The 14,733-nt window shown below is 38.3% G+C and overlaps 1 protein-coding gene across 2 annotated transcripts; it reads left to right on the top strand.

The window, feature by feature from the left end:
• Window positions 1-1,451: 1,451 nt before the first annotated feature.
• On the top strand, window positions 1,452-14,134 carry LOC149182462 (uncharacterized). Of its 2 annotated transcripts, none has more exons than XM_089416856.1 (2): window positions 1,452-1,771; window positions 13,568-14,134. In XM_089416856.1, exons 1-2 carry the CDS (start codon window positions 1,561-1,563, stop codon window positions 13,618-13,620), a joined length of 264 nt encoding a protein of 87 aa, XP_089272982.1. In that variant the 5' UTR covers window positions 1,452-1,560; the 3' UTR covers window positions 13,621-14,134. The 2 variants fall into 2 exon arrangements, with proteins under 2 accessions (XP_089272982.1, XP_089272981.1); XM_089416855.1 differs by having other exon boundaries at window positions 1,455-1,891.
• The last annotated feature ends 599 nt before the right edge of the window (window positions 14,135-14,733 follow it).

The following is a 14,733-nucleotide window of genomic DNA, read 5'->3' as shown; positions in this document are numbered from 1 at the left end:
AATTACCTGACCCAAAAACTGATGAATGTTCTATGAGTTCTCTTTGCATAATATACAATAACCTTACCTTTTCCATGATCTCTTTGTAGATCACCCCATATAAACACTTTATTACACAATATAAGTCATATAACAATTCTTTTGTTTTTCGTGACTAGTAAAATCGGTAATTGGGGCAGTCTCATATTTGCATGACATAGGGTTGATTCTGTTTGCTACCACTATAACCATTAGTTGCACCACACTTTCACCTAACATGGACATAGATTATTCGGGGGATCAAACTAAGGACGTCATAATATTTTACGTAACATGCTTACATTCTTTGTGAAGTGAGCTACCCCAGGCGCTAAGTCATATAAAAATTATTATTTTTAATGGTGATTGAAATTTTCATACAAGATGCCACTTCCACTTATCCATATCCATCCCTTGAAGTTTCTATATGAGATGCCACTTCCACTTGTCCATCTCCATCTCTTGACTTGTTATAGAAACTCTAAACTCCTTGTTAGTTCTACATGGTCCTTGTGTTTTGTTCACTACCCAAATTTTCTATCTTATCAGTCTCTAAGTTTAATGGATACAACTTGAAAGGAGGCTTTACATTAAGACCATTCATCTATAAGATCATTTTGTAACCACCATTAACCAATCTCTTTCCATATAAATGATCACTAATGATCATTACTCCTATCATAAACATAGACCCAAGGAAAAAATGGAAAAAGATTTTGTAAATAAATGTGTTCTATCAAATCTTAAGACAATCTTTAAACTTACATTTTCCCTTCTTAAAAATTAGTGCCCCATTTACTCTAAATTCCATCACCTATAGTAACATCATCATTAAAGCATTATAACGAGCATTATCCACCATTGAAAAACATAAGTATTAACATGCACAACCTACATGAAATCTATCACTATGAAGTTTTTTACATAAGTGGCCTATAATTATGATGGACAAGCATTCTATATAATCCATGATTCCACCCTTATCATGGTTTCAAGTAGTGCATACATACCAATAATATCATTTTTTTCGGGGTGAAGATACTTGCTTATAAATGTACACTCATTTCCCAAGGATAACCATTTTTTTAATAAGATTTTAAAGTTTACTTCTTGTTCTCCCTCCCTCAAACATAAGTTGGCTCATAATTTTACTGCCCTATGTGTATTGTCCATCTCCAAACCTCACAAAAACTTAAAACCCATTAAATCACTCTTAACCATGCAATTTGTTTCATTAACTTTTGTTATAAGGATTTGTACCATATTTATCAAATATTATAAATTATAAAAATTGTAAAACACATTATTGAATTTTATTATAATGCATTAAAATAAAAAAAATATAAATTTATCTTAAAAAAATACCTGCTTAATAATTAATTAAAATCAAATCCAAACCTTGGTAACAATTTTAAAATGTTAAAAGGAAAAGAAAAAGAGACACAGGAGAAATCAAATACAAAGCTCTTCATCACTAAGTGAAACTACGGTCACTGTGAAAGATCCAAGGGCATCAGTTGCAGGGTTGCAGAGAAGAGAAAGATGGTGTTTACTCCTCCCCCCGCTGCACCCACGAGGATCATAAAATACTTGAAGCCATACGTGCTGAAGATTCATTTATCGAACAAGTACATCACGGCCCAAGTATTTCACACCCCCACTGCCACGGTCGTGTCATCTGTCTGCTCGCAGGAGAAGGTCCTCCGCACATCAATGGAGTGCACTCGGGACGTATCCGCAGCCGGCAAGATCGGTAAGATATTGGGTCAGCGTCTCCTCTTCAAGGACATCCCCGCAGTCTCAATATTCATGAAGAGAGAACAGAAATACCATGGGAAGGTTAAGGCCGTAATTGATGGCTTGAGAGACTCCGGTATTCAACTCATCTGAATACGAATGAATGGAATCTCAAATACCCGTGTTTTTCAGTCACCATTTTTCGTTTATTTTCAATGGAAAAAGACAATGCCCAATTTCGGCTCAATTTCATCATAAAATTTATCCACGTTTATAACACTCGATGCGAAAAAAATGCTGCTGTACAGTGTTCAGTGGGTTTCTGTTGGTGATATGCTGATTGGTATTTGACAATTGTGATTGATGCTTTTGTGTACTTAATGGTGTTCTGTTTTGTTGCTGTTAAATATTTTTGCTTTAAAAAAGAATTCCTGTTTAAATGGCCCAGGCTGAGAAAGTGGGAAAAACTCGGCATTCCATACCATATCTTGTCAACTTATCCAAACTGCCAAACTTAAACCTAGATCTAATAACTTTTATATATTTATACAGAACCAGGCAATCAAACAGATTGTTAACAGGCTTTAAGTTTTTAACCCATATCAGCGTAAACAGAGGTAGTTTGCAAGACGTTGGCCATCCGGAAGACAGCCTAAACATAAACAAATGTGTGAGATCATATTGAGATCAGACTAAGATTGCCGGGCTTCAGAATTTCTGTTTGGCCTTGTTGCCCCTTTCGATCTCTGACTTGTTCAGCAAGATACCATCAACAAACTCCAGATGGCTGCGAGTTGATTTTATGGAGTAGCTGTCGGAGTGTCCTTGTGAAATCAGCCTGCCAACCCCTGCTGCTCATTAGAACAGAACAGAACAGAGGTACATTGTTTAATCTCTCTGGAGGATTGTATATGATATCGCTGCAACCTGTTGTTTGTTTTGATGTTGTTTATCCCTTTATAAACCCTCCTTGTCAGGGTTTAACATTCCTATTTTGGCCAAAATGCAGTTTGTATTGCAATGGTAATACTGTCAACAATTTTCCTATATATGTTTTTGGTTGGCATTGTCATTTCCACTTTCCTCCCTAGCATCAACCCCGCATAGATACCCTCCTCTCCCATGCAGAGGAATTCAGTTGAACTTGATGAGGAATTTGATACATTCCCTCCTTCTAAGAGTGCTGACATTTTGAGGATGCGGTATGATAGTTTGAAGAGTGTTTGCACAAAGAATCCAAGTTATAGTTGGAGATTTAGCTACACAGGGTGAAATGTTGAAGAATGTAACTAGGTTCGGTCTTCATAAATGTATTTGAGTCATTATGTAATGTACTTGTCAAAAGAATAAAGAAAAATATTTTTATTATTGTATCAATGACTTATTAAAGCATGGGTTTCATGCTTGGGTCATCATTATATTAGTCAAATTCCCCATTGTGGACTCCTAGGATTAATATTGAGTCAATAGAGTCATTGTACATTTAAAGAGACCCTTCTTGGGCTTTGGAATCATGTAAAAAGGTTTATTATTGAGTCAAATATGATTTATGTAACCTCCACACCAAGTCAGCCTAAAGGAGATCAAGTCGGCCTAAGGGACATCAATTCGACCTCACCTACAACCTATAAATAGAAGGAGATCAAATTCATTTGGAGCATCTCATCTCAAGCAAGTTCGATATCTCTAGTGAAGCTAGAAAAAGTGCAAAGTGGGTCAAGGAAGTCAAAAGGAGTGCGAGTTGGGTCAAGGCTAAGGAGAAGGAAGAAATCAAAGTTTTGGTGCTACTCTCTCTCTCTTTTGTGCCCTAGTTTGGGAGATCGAAGTCTTCCAAGTGTTGCTGTTGCCAGTTGCTGCCTGATGCTGTAAGTTGCTGCATAGTCGAAGTTGTTGGGGTGGAAGTGTTGCTGCAAAGGGGTCGAAGATCTGGAAGGGCTGACTTGGTGTGGAGGGAAGGTTTGGTCTATGTCTAGGTTGAAGAGTCTCAAATAAAACTATTGAAGGAAGAGAATTTTGACTGAGTTCTCCCCTTGAGAGGGGTTTTGCACTGGCATGGTGCCTACATCTTGTGTCTTGTGTTTTTGTGATCTTCATACACACATAATATGGTAATTGCTTGATGAAAGATAAGATAATAAAGAAGTAAAAGAAGCCAACATAACTCACAAGTAATTATCAAGAAAGAGGAATCAAACCCTAATCTACTTGCATTGATTTCTCAACATGGTTTCAGAGCTAAGGTCAGGAAAGGTTGAAGATCACTTTGTTGGCTCAAAAGGAATGAACATGGATTCTCTCTCTTTGATAAACTACATGAGAATGGGTATCAACAATGCTGGAAGCTGGATCAAGAAGGTCATCCACTACTTATTCAACAAGGTCAAAAGTCAAGGGTTCTTGGCTGCTCTTACAGGTTCTCTTAGTGATGACAATGCATGGATCATTGATAGTGGAGCATCAAGGCACATGACAGGAGAAAGTAAACAACTTCATACACTATCAAAGGAGCCATCTTCTCATGTAGTGGAATTGGGTGACAACAAAAGCTATGTTGTTAGAGTCATGGGATCAACATCATTGAAGCTGGAAAATGGATCAAAGCTGCACCTCAACAACATACTATATGTTCCAGGTTTGAAAAAGAATTTGCTTTCTATTTCTTGTTTAGAAGATAAAGGGGATAAAGTTGTTTTTGTTGATGGAAAAGTTTTGGTTTGGGGAAAAGACTCTAGCATTGATAAAGCTAGGGTTATTGGACTTCGTGAAGGAAGCCTTTATAGAGTTATTACACCACCTCCTCAAGCTTTGGTTCACATGGAGATCAATCTGATTGAGCTATGGCATAGGAGGTATGGTCATCTACATTATAAGGTTACCCCTACTCTTAATCAATTGGTTCATGGCATCCCTAATATGAAGTTAGATCATGAAGGTGTGTGCAAGGGATGCTCTTTGGGAAAACATACAAGAAAGCCATTTTCGAATAGTGAAACTAGGTCTAAAGAGATATTAGACCTCATTCATTCTGATGTGTGTGGGCCCATATCTGACAAATCACTTGGAGGTCATCTCTACTATGTAACATTCATTGATGACCATTCTAGAAAGACATGGCTCTACCTTCTCAAAACAAAAGATGAAGTATTTGAAAAGTTCAAGGAGTTTAGATCCGAAGTGGAAACCCTAATTGAAAGAAAGAAAGATAAAAACTCTAAGGTCCGATAATGGTGGGGAATACACTTCTAAGGAATTGATTGCATATTGTAAGGAAGTAGTAATTAAGAGGGGGCTCATTGTTCCCTATTATCTCGAACAAAATGGAGTGGCTGAGAGGAAGAACAAGCTAATTGAAGAAGGCATTCAAACAATGCTCCTTGATCAAGACCTACCAAAATTCTCATGGGGAGAAGCAATAATGCCAACCGTGTACATTCAAAATAGAAGTCCTCATAGAAGTCTTAATAACATAACACTCAAAGAAGTATTCACAGGAAAGAAACCAAGTGTGGATCACCTCTGAATCTTTGGAAGTCCAGCATACATCCATGTTCCAAAGGACAAGCGAAAGAAGTTGGATTTCACAAGTATCAAGGGAATATTCGTTGGATATAGTCTCTCCTCAAAAGCATATAGAATCTACATTAAGGAAGGAAGACATATTGAAGTAAGCAAGGATGTCATATTTGATGAAAATCAAGCCTACAAGAAATCAAAGGATATTCCTATTGATTCCAATGATGAAGAAGTTCCAATATTTGAAGAAGAAGAAGATCATCATGAAAACCCTACTACAAATCAAGAAGAAGAAGAAGGACCAAGTGAGCCTATTTAATCTGTGGTCATCCCAACCACAAGGAAAAGACCAAATTGGTTAAAAGCTACATTAGAAGATGCTGAAGGACATGAAGCTGCGAAAGGAACCTTCAGGGAAAGTAAAAGATCGAAGAGATATTCTGGTTATGCTGCATATATGACGAAGTTAATTGAAGTTGAACCATCTACATTCAAGGAAGCTTCTCATTAAGAGGTTTGGAAGAAAGCGATGCAGGAAGAGTATCAATCCATTATGAAGAATGGGGTTTGGGAAATCGTTCCTAGACCTAGTGACAAATCAGTTGTCACCTCCAAATGGATCTGTAAGATCAAACATGCTATTGATGGAAGTATAAACAAGTACAAAGCTAGATTCGTTGCAAGGGGTTTTTCTCGAAAGGAAGGCATTGATTATGAAGAAACCTTTGCACCCACAACAAGGTACACTACCATTAGATCTTTGGTTTCATTGGCTGCTACAATGGGTTGGAAATTGGAATATCCATCAAATGGATGTGAAGACCACATTTCTGAATGGGACTGTTGATGAGGAAGTGTATATTGAACAACTCGAAGGCTTTGAAGTTAATAGCAGGGACTCTCATGTTTGTAGACTCAAGAAGGCCCTATATGGTTTGAAGCAAGCACCTAGGGCATGGTATGCAAGAATGGATGCATATCTCCTTAGAATTGGGTTCGTAAATAGTTATGCCGATCCAAATCTCTACATCAAGGTCGTGAATAATGAGCCCGTCATTATTCTACTATATGTGGATGATCTATTCATCAGAGGTGTGGAGCAAAGAATTCGAGAGTGCAAGAAGATGTTGGCAGCCGAATTTGAGATGAAGGATTTAGGACTGATGCACTACTACTTGGGTTTAGAAGTATGGCAGAAACCTGGGGAGATATATTTGGGGCAAGGAAAGTACATCATCAAGTTGTTGCAAAAATTCGGGATGATGGATTCCAAGTCTATGACTACTCTTATGATCACCAATCTCAAGAAGTTGAGGGGATTTGACTCAAGTCTCGTGGATCCTACCTCCTATCATCAGTTGGTGGGCTCCCTAATGTATCTGGTAAATACTAGGCCAGATATATGTTTTGCAGTAAACATTCTTAGTCAGTTTCAGTTGGAGCCTTATCATGATCACTAGATAGCTGCCAAACACATATTGAGGTATCTTCATGGCACTATACATCACTGCCTAAAGTATGATAGTAAGGAAGTCAAGCTAATTGGCTTCACAGATTCTGATTGGGGTGGCAGTGAGACTAATGGAAGGAGCACTACTGAAGGATGTTTTAGTCTGGGAGCTGCTATGATCTCATGGATGAGTAGAAAGCAAGATCTCGTTGCTTTAAGTAGTGCTGAGGTAGAATATGTGGTTGCATGTGAAGTAGGAAAGGAGGTTGTTTGGTTAAGGAAGCTTTTGACAGATTTGTTTGAGAAGTCTTTGGGTCCTACTGTGATTAATTGTGATAATCAAAGTTGTATTAAAATGTCTGGAGATCTTGTGTTTCATGCTAGAATGAAGCATATCAACAATAAGTTCCACTTTATTAGGAACTTGGTGCAGGATGGGATCATGAAATTGGAGTATGTTTAGATGAATAGGTAGCAGACATACTAACAAAGTCTCTTCCTAATAAGAAGTTTGAATATCTAAGAAACATGCTTGGTTTAGTAGATATTGCTGATTGTATTGATGATAAGAGATTGGAAGAGATTTGTTGAGGCTTTGCAAGTGAAGCATTGCCTGGGAGGACATCTGGCCGACACTTTGTGTTGATGTCTAGGTCCCAAAGTAGGGAGGGTGGCGTTGGTCGTAGAGCTCTGACCTCAGATACGCACCTAGGTCCCTGGGTTGGTGGTTAGCAAGTAAGCCTGATGGTACCTAGAGAGGTTGAAAGCTTGAGTCCACCTTAGTCCCACTTGGATAGATTGCCCTAGTTAGGAATCTAGTCCGTGGCATTGCGGTGCCTAAACTGTTGAGAGACCAATGGATAGACTTCCCTGGTCAGGAATCTAGTTCATGGTTTTCATCCTTGGGTCATCACTATATTAGTCAAAGTCCCCATTGTGGACATAGGATTAATATTGAGTCAATAAAGTCATTGTACATTTAAAGAGACACTTCTTGGGCTTTGGAATCATGTAAAAAGGTTTATTATTGAGTCAAATATGATTTATGTAACCTCCACACCAAGTCGGCCTAAAGGAGATCAAGTCAGCCTAAGGGACACCAATTCGACCTCACCTGGAGCCTATAAATAGAAGGAGATCGAATTCATTTGGAGCATCTCATCTCAAGCAAGTTTGATATCTCTAGTGAAGCTGAAGTGGGTCAAGGAAGTCAAAAGGAGTGTGAGTTGGGTCAAGGTTAAGGAGAAGGAAGAAATCAAAGTTTTGGTGCTACTCTCTCTCTCTCTTTCGTGCCCTAGTTTGGGAGATCGAAGTCTTCCAAGTGTTGCTGCTGCCAGTTGCTACCTGATGCTGTAAGTTGCTGCATAGTTGAAGTTGTTGGGGTGGAAGTGCTACTGCAAAGGGGTCGAAGATCTAGAAGGGTTGACTTGGTGTGGAGGGAAGGTTTGGTCTATGTCTAGGTTGAAGAGTCTCAAAGAAAACTATTGAAGGAAGAGAATTTTGATTGGGTTTTCCCCTTGAGAGGGGTTTTGCCCTGGCATGGTGCCTACATATTGTGTCTTGTGTTTTGTGATCTTCATACACACATAATATGGTAATTGCTTGATGAAAGATAAGATAATAAAGAAGTAAAAGAAGCCAACATAACTCACAAGTAATTATCAAGAAAGAGGAATCAAACCCTAATCTACTTGCATTGATTTCTCAACAGCTGCAAGCACCATTCTTTTAGAGATATCCTTATACTACACCCATATTTATAACTACTTGCTACTTGCTGCTGTAATTTAAACAGTTGACTAACGGTTAGATTGTAGATAACATTATTGGAGTCAATTTTATGCTTCAAGATACAATCACTAGGGTCTTGAAATGGATTTGTTAACTTTTGGGGTTATGCCAAAAAAAATTTACACCATGCTTGGGGTGCTTCATGAGATTTGGGGTACATGGTGTATGTTTAGCCCTTGGATGGTCCAAGATGGATTGGCACATGAGAGGTAGTCCATGATGGATTTGCATAGTTGAGATAGCTTGTTCATTGGATGCTTGACCTTAGATGGTTGTTGGCTTAGTGCTCTTCTATCAACGTTGGAGTTCTCCTGATAGCTTGGTGGAAGCCCTTCATTGGGGGCCCTGGGAAGGACCTGGTTGCTTGGAGAGCTCCCTACATGGGATGAGGAGCATTGTGTAGCTTGGAGGAGGGCATTAGGCCCTAGTTGGCATGTGGCAACTTGGATTTTTGTTTGGAGGATCGGAAATGGCTTGATGATGCCTGGGGCTTCAACAATATTCTTGCAAGGGTAGCTGACCTAGTGGAGTACATTGTTTAAACTTTAGGGGGATTGTTGGTGTCCGTGGAGGCTTGTGATGGAGGGATGTGGACTTGCCTTGTGTAACTACATCACCTTGGAGCCATTATTGTGCACATCACCTTGAAGTATAACATGTACCTTAGAATGTAATGTCTCACTTGTGTTGGCCTACAAGTGTTCATTGTAGGTTGTTTGCAAGGACTAAGGTCAACATTGTATCGTTGGCGTCCCTTGCTTCTCATATAAATAGAGGAATGACATAGTTTTTCCATTCATATATCCATTCGCTTAGTTGTATTACTCTTGTGATGAGATGTGACCTAGAGAAGAGTGCGCATTAGCCTCTCTCTTTCTCTTTCTAGAGTTTTACATGTTGGTGATCTCTCTTTCTCTCTTGAGTTGCTAGGGTTTCTTGGTCTTCTTGGAGTATCTTGGAGCATCTTGGAGGTCTAGGGTTAGGGTTTATTCCTTGGAGATTAGAGATTAGGGTTTTGTGATAAAACCCTAGGATGGAATTGTGAAGAAGAAGAGGAGGAGAGGAAGTCTTGTCTTGGAGGATGCGTTGGATTAATTTTTGCACATTGATCTTCTTGGTTGGTACAGTTTTGTTTATTTTTCCTAGCTAGGGTTTTGGGGAGATAATGCATTTGTACTAGCCTTAAGAGAAGGCTACGGTATGTACATGTTCTTCATTTTGAGCATATTAATGAAGTTCCTAACAGTCCAAATTTCAAAACTTATGCAATTTCCAGATTTGACTTTCAGCTATATATGTCCTTTAAGCATTGTTATTAATGGACCTAAACTTGTGCAATTTCCAGATTTGACTTTAAGCTATATATGTTCTTTACACATTGCTATTAATTGCGATATATGTCTCACTGATTTGACATAAATAGGACAATTGTCAAGCCCCTTGACATCTAAGTGAAGAACTAAGGGGTTGATTTTGCTGTTGTCATCTTTCTGTTGGACTACTTTTATTACTGCTGCAAAAGACTATTTTCACCATAAAAATGTTGAATTTTCTGCAATATGCACAGTAGAAACCAATCTTCTGATCTGATAATTACTACCTAATGATGTTACTGATATCATTGAGAAATTATACATAGAAAATCTCAACAGTAATGTAGCAAAAATAGTAAGATCATTAAGAGACAACCATGCACAATAGAGACAACAAATTTTCCCTGGGAAACCCAAACTTGGGAGAAAACCCAACAACTCTTCTTCTAGGAGAAATTATTCTTTAGCAAGGTTTACAAATCTAATTTGTCTAGAAATCTGTGTCAAAATCCAAGTCCAAACTTCAATCAATTTGTCCTTTATTTGCTCCCACGTGTGATTGCTATAGAAGAGAGATGATGATTCAAATTGGTCAAATGAAGATGTCACATTGTATATATAGTATATACAAGTCGAATGGGTGCATTTACCCCAAGGGACACATCCCTTCATGAGTAGGGCCAACTTATCCATTTTGAGGCTACATGAAGCACAAAAAAATGAATTTTAACTTTAATTTTCATAAATTTTCTAGGCTGACTTAGGAGGCCTTTTGGCATGCGGGAATACCTCATGATGCTACAAAAAATCAACACTCCCTCTTAGCGAGGGAGGTATTCTCCTTGGCTGCAACAAATTTCCCCTTAGCTGAAATTTCTCCTTCATAAGAAAAGTTCATGAGCTTGCTATGTTGATGCATGCCTATAGATCACTCCAACTTGGAGTGGGCAATGTGAGTATCAAGGGCCTTTTACCTCTGGCCAAAGTCCTTTATGGCTCCTCAAGTAAATGTGTTAATCTCCTTTGGTCAAAGTCCTTTATGACCTAGCCAAGTCCTTCTGGCTTCTTAGGAGAGAATCTGCTCTTGGACCATTCACCCTCAGCCAAAGGTGAATTACATTTATATCCTCTGGTCAAAGTCCTTTATGACCCAACCAAGTCCTTTTGGCTTCTTACGAGAAGATCTGTCCAATCCTGTAATTTCTCTATGCCATTCACCTCTGGTCAATGTTCTTTATGACCCAACCAAGTACTTTTAGCTTCTCAGGTGAATATATTCATCTCCCCTGGTTAAAGTCCTTTATGACACAGCCAAAGTCCTTTATGGCTTCAGGAGATGGTCTGTGCTAATCTTTCAAAGACATCAACCCTCTGTCTCAACAAGGGAGACATTATGCATCACGCCATGTTTGTCTCTAAAGTATACAAACTTCACTCTAGATAGAGGCTCGGTGAGAATGTTTGCAATCTGCTCATCTGTGTGTATGTACCAGAGCTTTACTGCTCCTCTCTGCACCATGTCTCGGATAAAGTGTCTTGACTCTTGATCAAAGAGTCTTGCAAGTAGCTTCCGAAGCCAGTGCTTTATGACTTGCGACAAAAGCTGCGATATACTCTGATCTTGCTGTACTGAGTGCGACAGAAGTCTGCTTCCTGCTAAACCAAGCTATCATAACTGATGCCACGCTGAAGCAACACCCTGATGTGCTCTTTTTTCCCTTTGCACTCTCGACCCAATCTGAATTTGTATATATTGGTAGCCTCTGTCCTTGCTGTAGATCCCTAACCAGATCACAGAGCAGCCCTTTACTTGTCTCCTCTTACTTCTAGCCTCCTACAACAACCACAAATACAACTCGGCTGACCCTTATTCAGCTTTCAAGGGACTTGAACCTCCTTAAATACCCACGGTCTTCTCTACTAGACCACAGTCCCTTCTTGGCTTGCTCTGTTTAACTTCTTTTGGCCCTTGGCCTTGTCTCTTGAAGTCTCTGTCTAGCCTCTGTCCTTCAGCTTGATGCCCTCGGTCTAACTCCTTTAGGCTTGTGGTAGGTCTATTCCTTAAACCTTATTGTGGCTACCCAGGCAAGCCTTGCGGCCTGCGGCCTGTGCCTATTTCAGACGTCCATCCCGCAGCTCTAACGCGGCCTAATCTCCTCGTAGCCTCGGCCTCTAACAGACCTCTTTCGGTCCCTCTTTCTTGTAGCAGAGGGCCTAACTAGGTCTCCTTCCTCGTTAGCTGTGGTTCTCCTTTTTTCTAAGGCTGCAACTCTATTGAAGTTGTTTTTTTTGCACAAGTGAGTCCATCCACAGTCTTTTAAACTAGCTTCAATGGCTGCTCTTTCAACAAGGCTTTGATACCATGTTGAATTTTCTACAATATGCACAACCAATCTTTTGATCTGATAATTACTACCTAATGATGTTTAACAATTTATCTTTATGTTACTGATATCATTGAGCAATTATACACAGAAAATCTCAACAGTAATGCAGCGAAAACAGTAAGATCATAAAGAGACAACCATGCACAATAGAGACAACAAATTTTCCCTGGGAAACCCAAACTTGGGAGAAAACCCAACAACTCTTCTAGGAGAAATTATTCTTCAACAAGGTTTACAATTCTAAATTGTCTAGAAATCTGTGTCAAAATCCAAGTCCATACTTCAGTGAATCGTCCTCTATCTGCTCATAAAGAAAAAGAGATGATGATTCGAATTGGTCAAATGAAGATGTCACATTGTATATATATACAAGTCGAATGGGTACATTTACCCCAAGGGACGCATCCCTTTATGAGCTGGGCCGACTTGTCCATTCTGAGCCTACATGAAGCCCCAAAAATTGAATTTTAATTTTTATTTTCATAAATCTTCTAGGCCAACATAGGAGGCCTCTTTTCATGCGAGAATACCTCCCGATGCTACTTAAAATCAACAAAAAGGGTTGAAAGTTATTCCTTTGTTTTGCTTTGACATGAGTAGGACAATTGTCAAGTGCCTTGACATGTAAGTGAAGAATATGAGGGGTTGATTTTTCTGTTATCGTACTGCTGTTGGACTGCTTTTATTACTGCTGCAAAAGACTATTTTCATATATGATTATTGGCTGATAAGTCACCATAAAAGGGTTGAAACTTATTCATTTGGTTTGATATCTTTTTTCCTTGAATTGCTGGGAAGTTTGGGCTGTTTGGAAGTGAATCATTGTACTCTTGCTGTTGCTGTTCTGTACCTTGTTTTATGGCAATCTTAAGAATGAAAATTTACAGGGTTAAGACCTGAGAATCCTTTTAGGTTGAAGGTGAAATCTCTGTTTTGCATTGAATTTTGAATTCTGATTAATTTCCATAAGATTCTCAAATACCTTAGGGAGTAGTTACAAGTTTTGTTTGTTTGTTTGTCAAGTGGTCTGAGTTCATCAAAGATTACATCAGGCTTGATCTGTGGCTTGAGAAACCGTTACCTAGGGGCATCTAAGCCGTTAAAATCACCCGGGGATTGCACTCGGCCTGGGCCACACTAGTCTTTAACATGACTGGATTTTTGCCCAAGGAGTTTCGAACCGGTGACCTTCACATCACGGAGTGACTTAACAGTACACCCCATCACCGTCTATTCTATGCCCCGTGGGCAGGGAGTAGTTACAACATAGGATCAAGACTTGTTGATACTTTGCTATGCACTTTAAAGTTCAAATCTCCCTCTTGTAGACATTTTACTAATCCTGATCATATTTTCAGGTAATACAAGAGATGCTGAGAATCATGATTTGACTCTTCCCCATGGCTCCTAAATGGCAAACTAACAGGGAAAATATTTTGAATCTGCATTGCTATTTGGCCTTTTTCAGATGAAGGGGTCTTAGACCATTATTTTTATGTTCTCATGGGTATGCATGAGCATAAATACTATCTTCTGGTGGTTTATACGATAAACCAAATTTTGCAATCTTAGAGCATATAAATCTATGGCTATGGCTTTGTTTCTTAGTATAGCCCTCTCTCTAAGTGTTCAAACCTTGACAGGCCACTGAAGCATAATTGCTGTATTTTTTCAGTTGCCTTTCCAAACTTTATCTTTAAACATAAATGTTATGATGGCGATCACAGCTGGATAATGTCTGTGATGGTTAACCCATTTGGGAATTGGGTTTCTAACTTTCTGCCTATCTTGATGGTAAACTATCTTTTCATCATATATGTGACTCACATGAAAATTAAATGGCATCTACTTGACTGTTAAAAGTGAGCCTCACGGTCTTCTTCTAATGCATGAGGTCACCTTTCAGTCCTCTTGTAAATTTTTAATGCAGGAGCTCTCGTGTTTTGTAACTTGTTGTATCAGTTTATTCAGTTGGATGTATCTCCTTTTTCCATGTTGAGCTTCGTTTCTGTGAAGCCAACTAAATTCTGGTTTTTGAAACCTGGTATGACAAATATATGTATACTTTCATATTTTTTTTCTTTAGTTTTATTATTCTCTTCATTGTTTTAGTAGAATTATTGATAATTGTTTTCAATGTATTAGTTAAAATTTTTTAGTCTTATATTAGGTATATTCTTTCTTGTTGAATTTTGGAATTTTGATAATTTATTTATTCATTTATTTATCATATATATATATATTTATTCCTATTTGGTCTATTTCTTCTCATCATTGTTTATTAGTCTAGTTTATCATTTCTTTAAAATACTTTATAGTTATTTAATTTTTATGTTTTAGCTTGTTTTTGTTTCTTGACTTTATTATATTCTTTTTATTTTTATAATATTATTTAATTTTGACCTTATGATTTTGTTGTTAGGTTTGCTTTTAATAATATAGTTCTTCTCTATCCTTATTTTGTTATTTTTGTTTTTAATTTAATTTTTATTATCTGATTATTTTGGAACAATAGTTTTTATTA

The sequence above is a fragment of the Pinus tabuliformis genome, chromosome 3_2, assembly GCF_031772625.1.
Source record: "Pinus tabuliformis cultivar Carrire ecotype Pingquan chromosome 3_2, CPIR1, whole genome shotgun sequence".
Classification (NCBI taxonomy): domain Eukaryota; kingdom Viridiplantae; phylum Streptophyta; class Pinopsida; order Pinales; family Pinaceae; genus Pinus; species Pinus tabuliformis.
The sequence above is the reverse complement of the archived record's forward strand: the minus strand, read 5'-3'. Positions and strand labels throughout refer to the sequence as shown.

Excerpts from the sequence above, each read along its gene's own strand:
- LOC149182462 (XM_089416855.1), top strand. The coding sequence starts at position 1,561 with ATGGTGTTTACTCCTCCCCCCGCTGCACCCACGAGGATCATAAAATAC. Across the intron at positions 1,892-13,567 it reads TGATGGCTTGAGAGACTCCG|GTAATACAAGAGATGCTGAG; the intron begins GTATTCAACTCA and ends TCATATTTTCAG.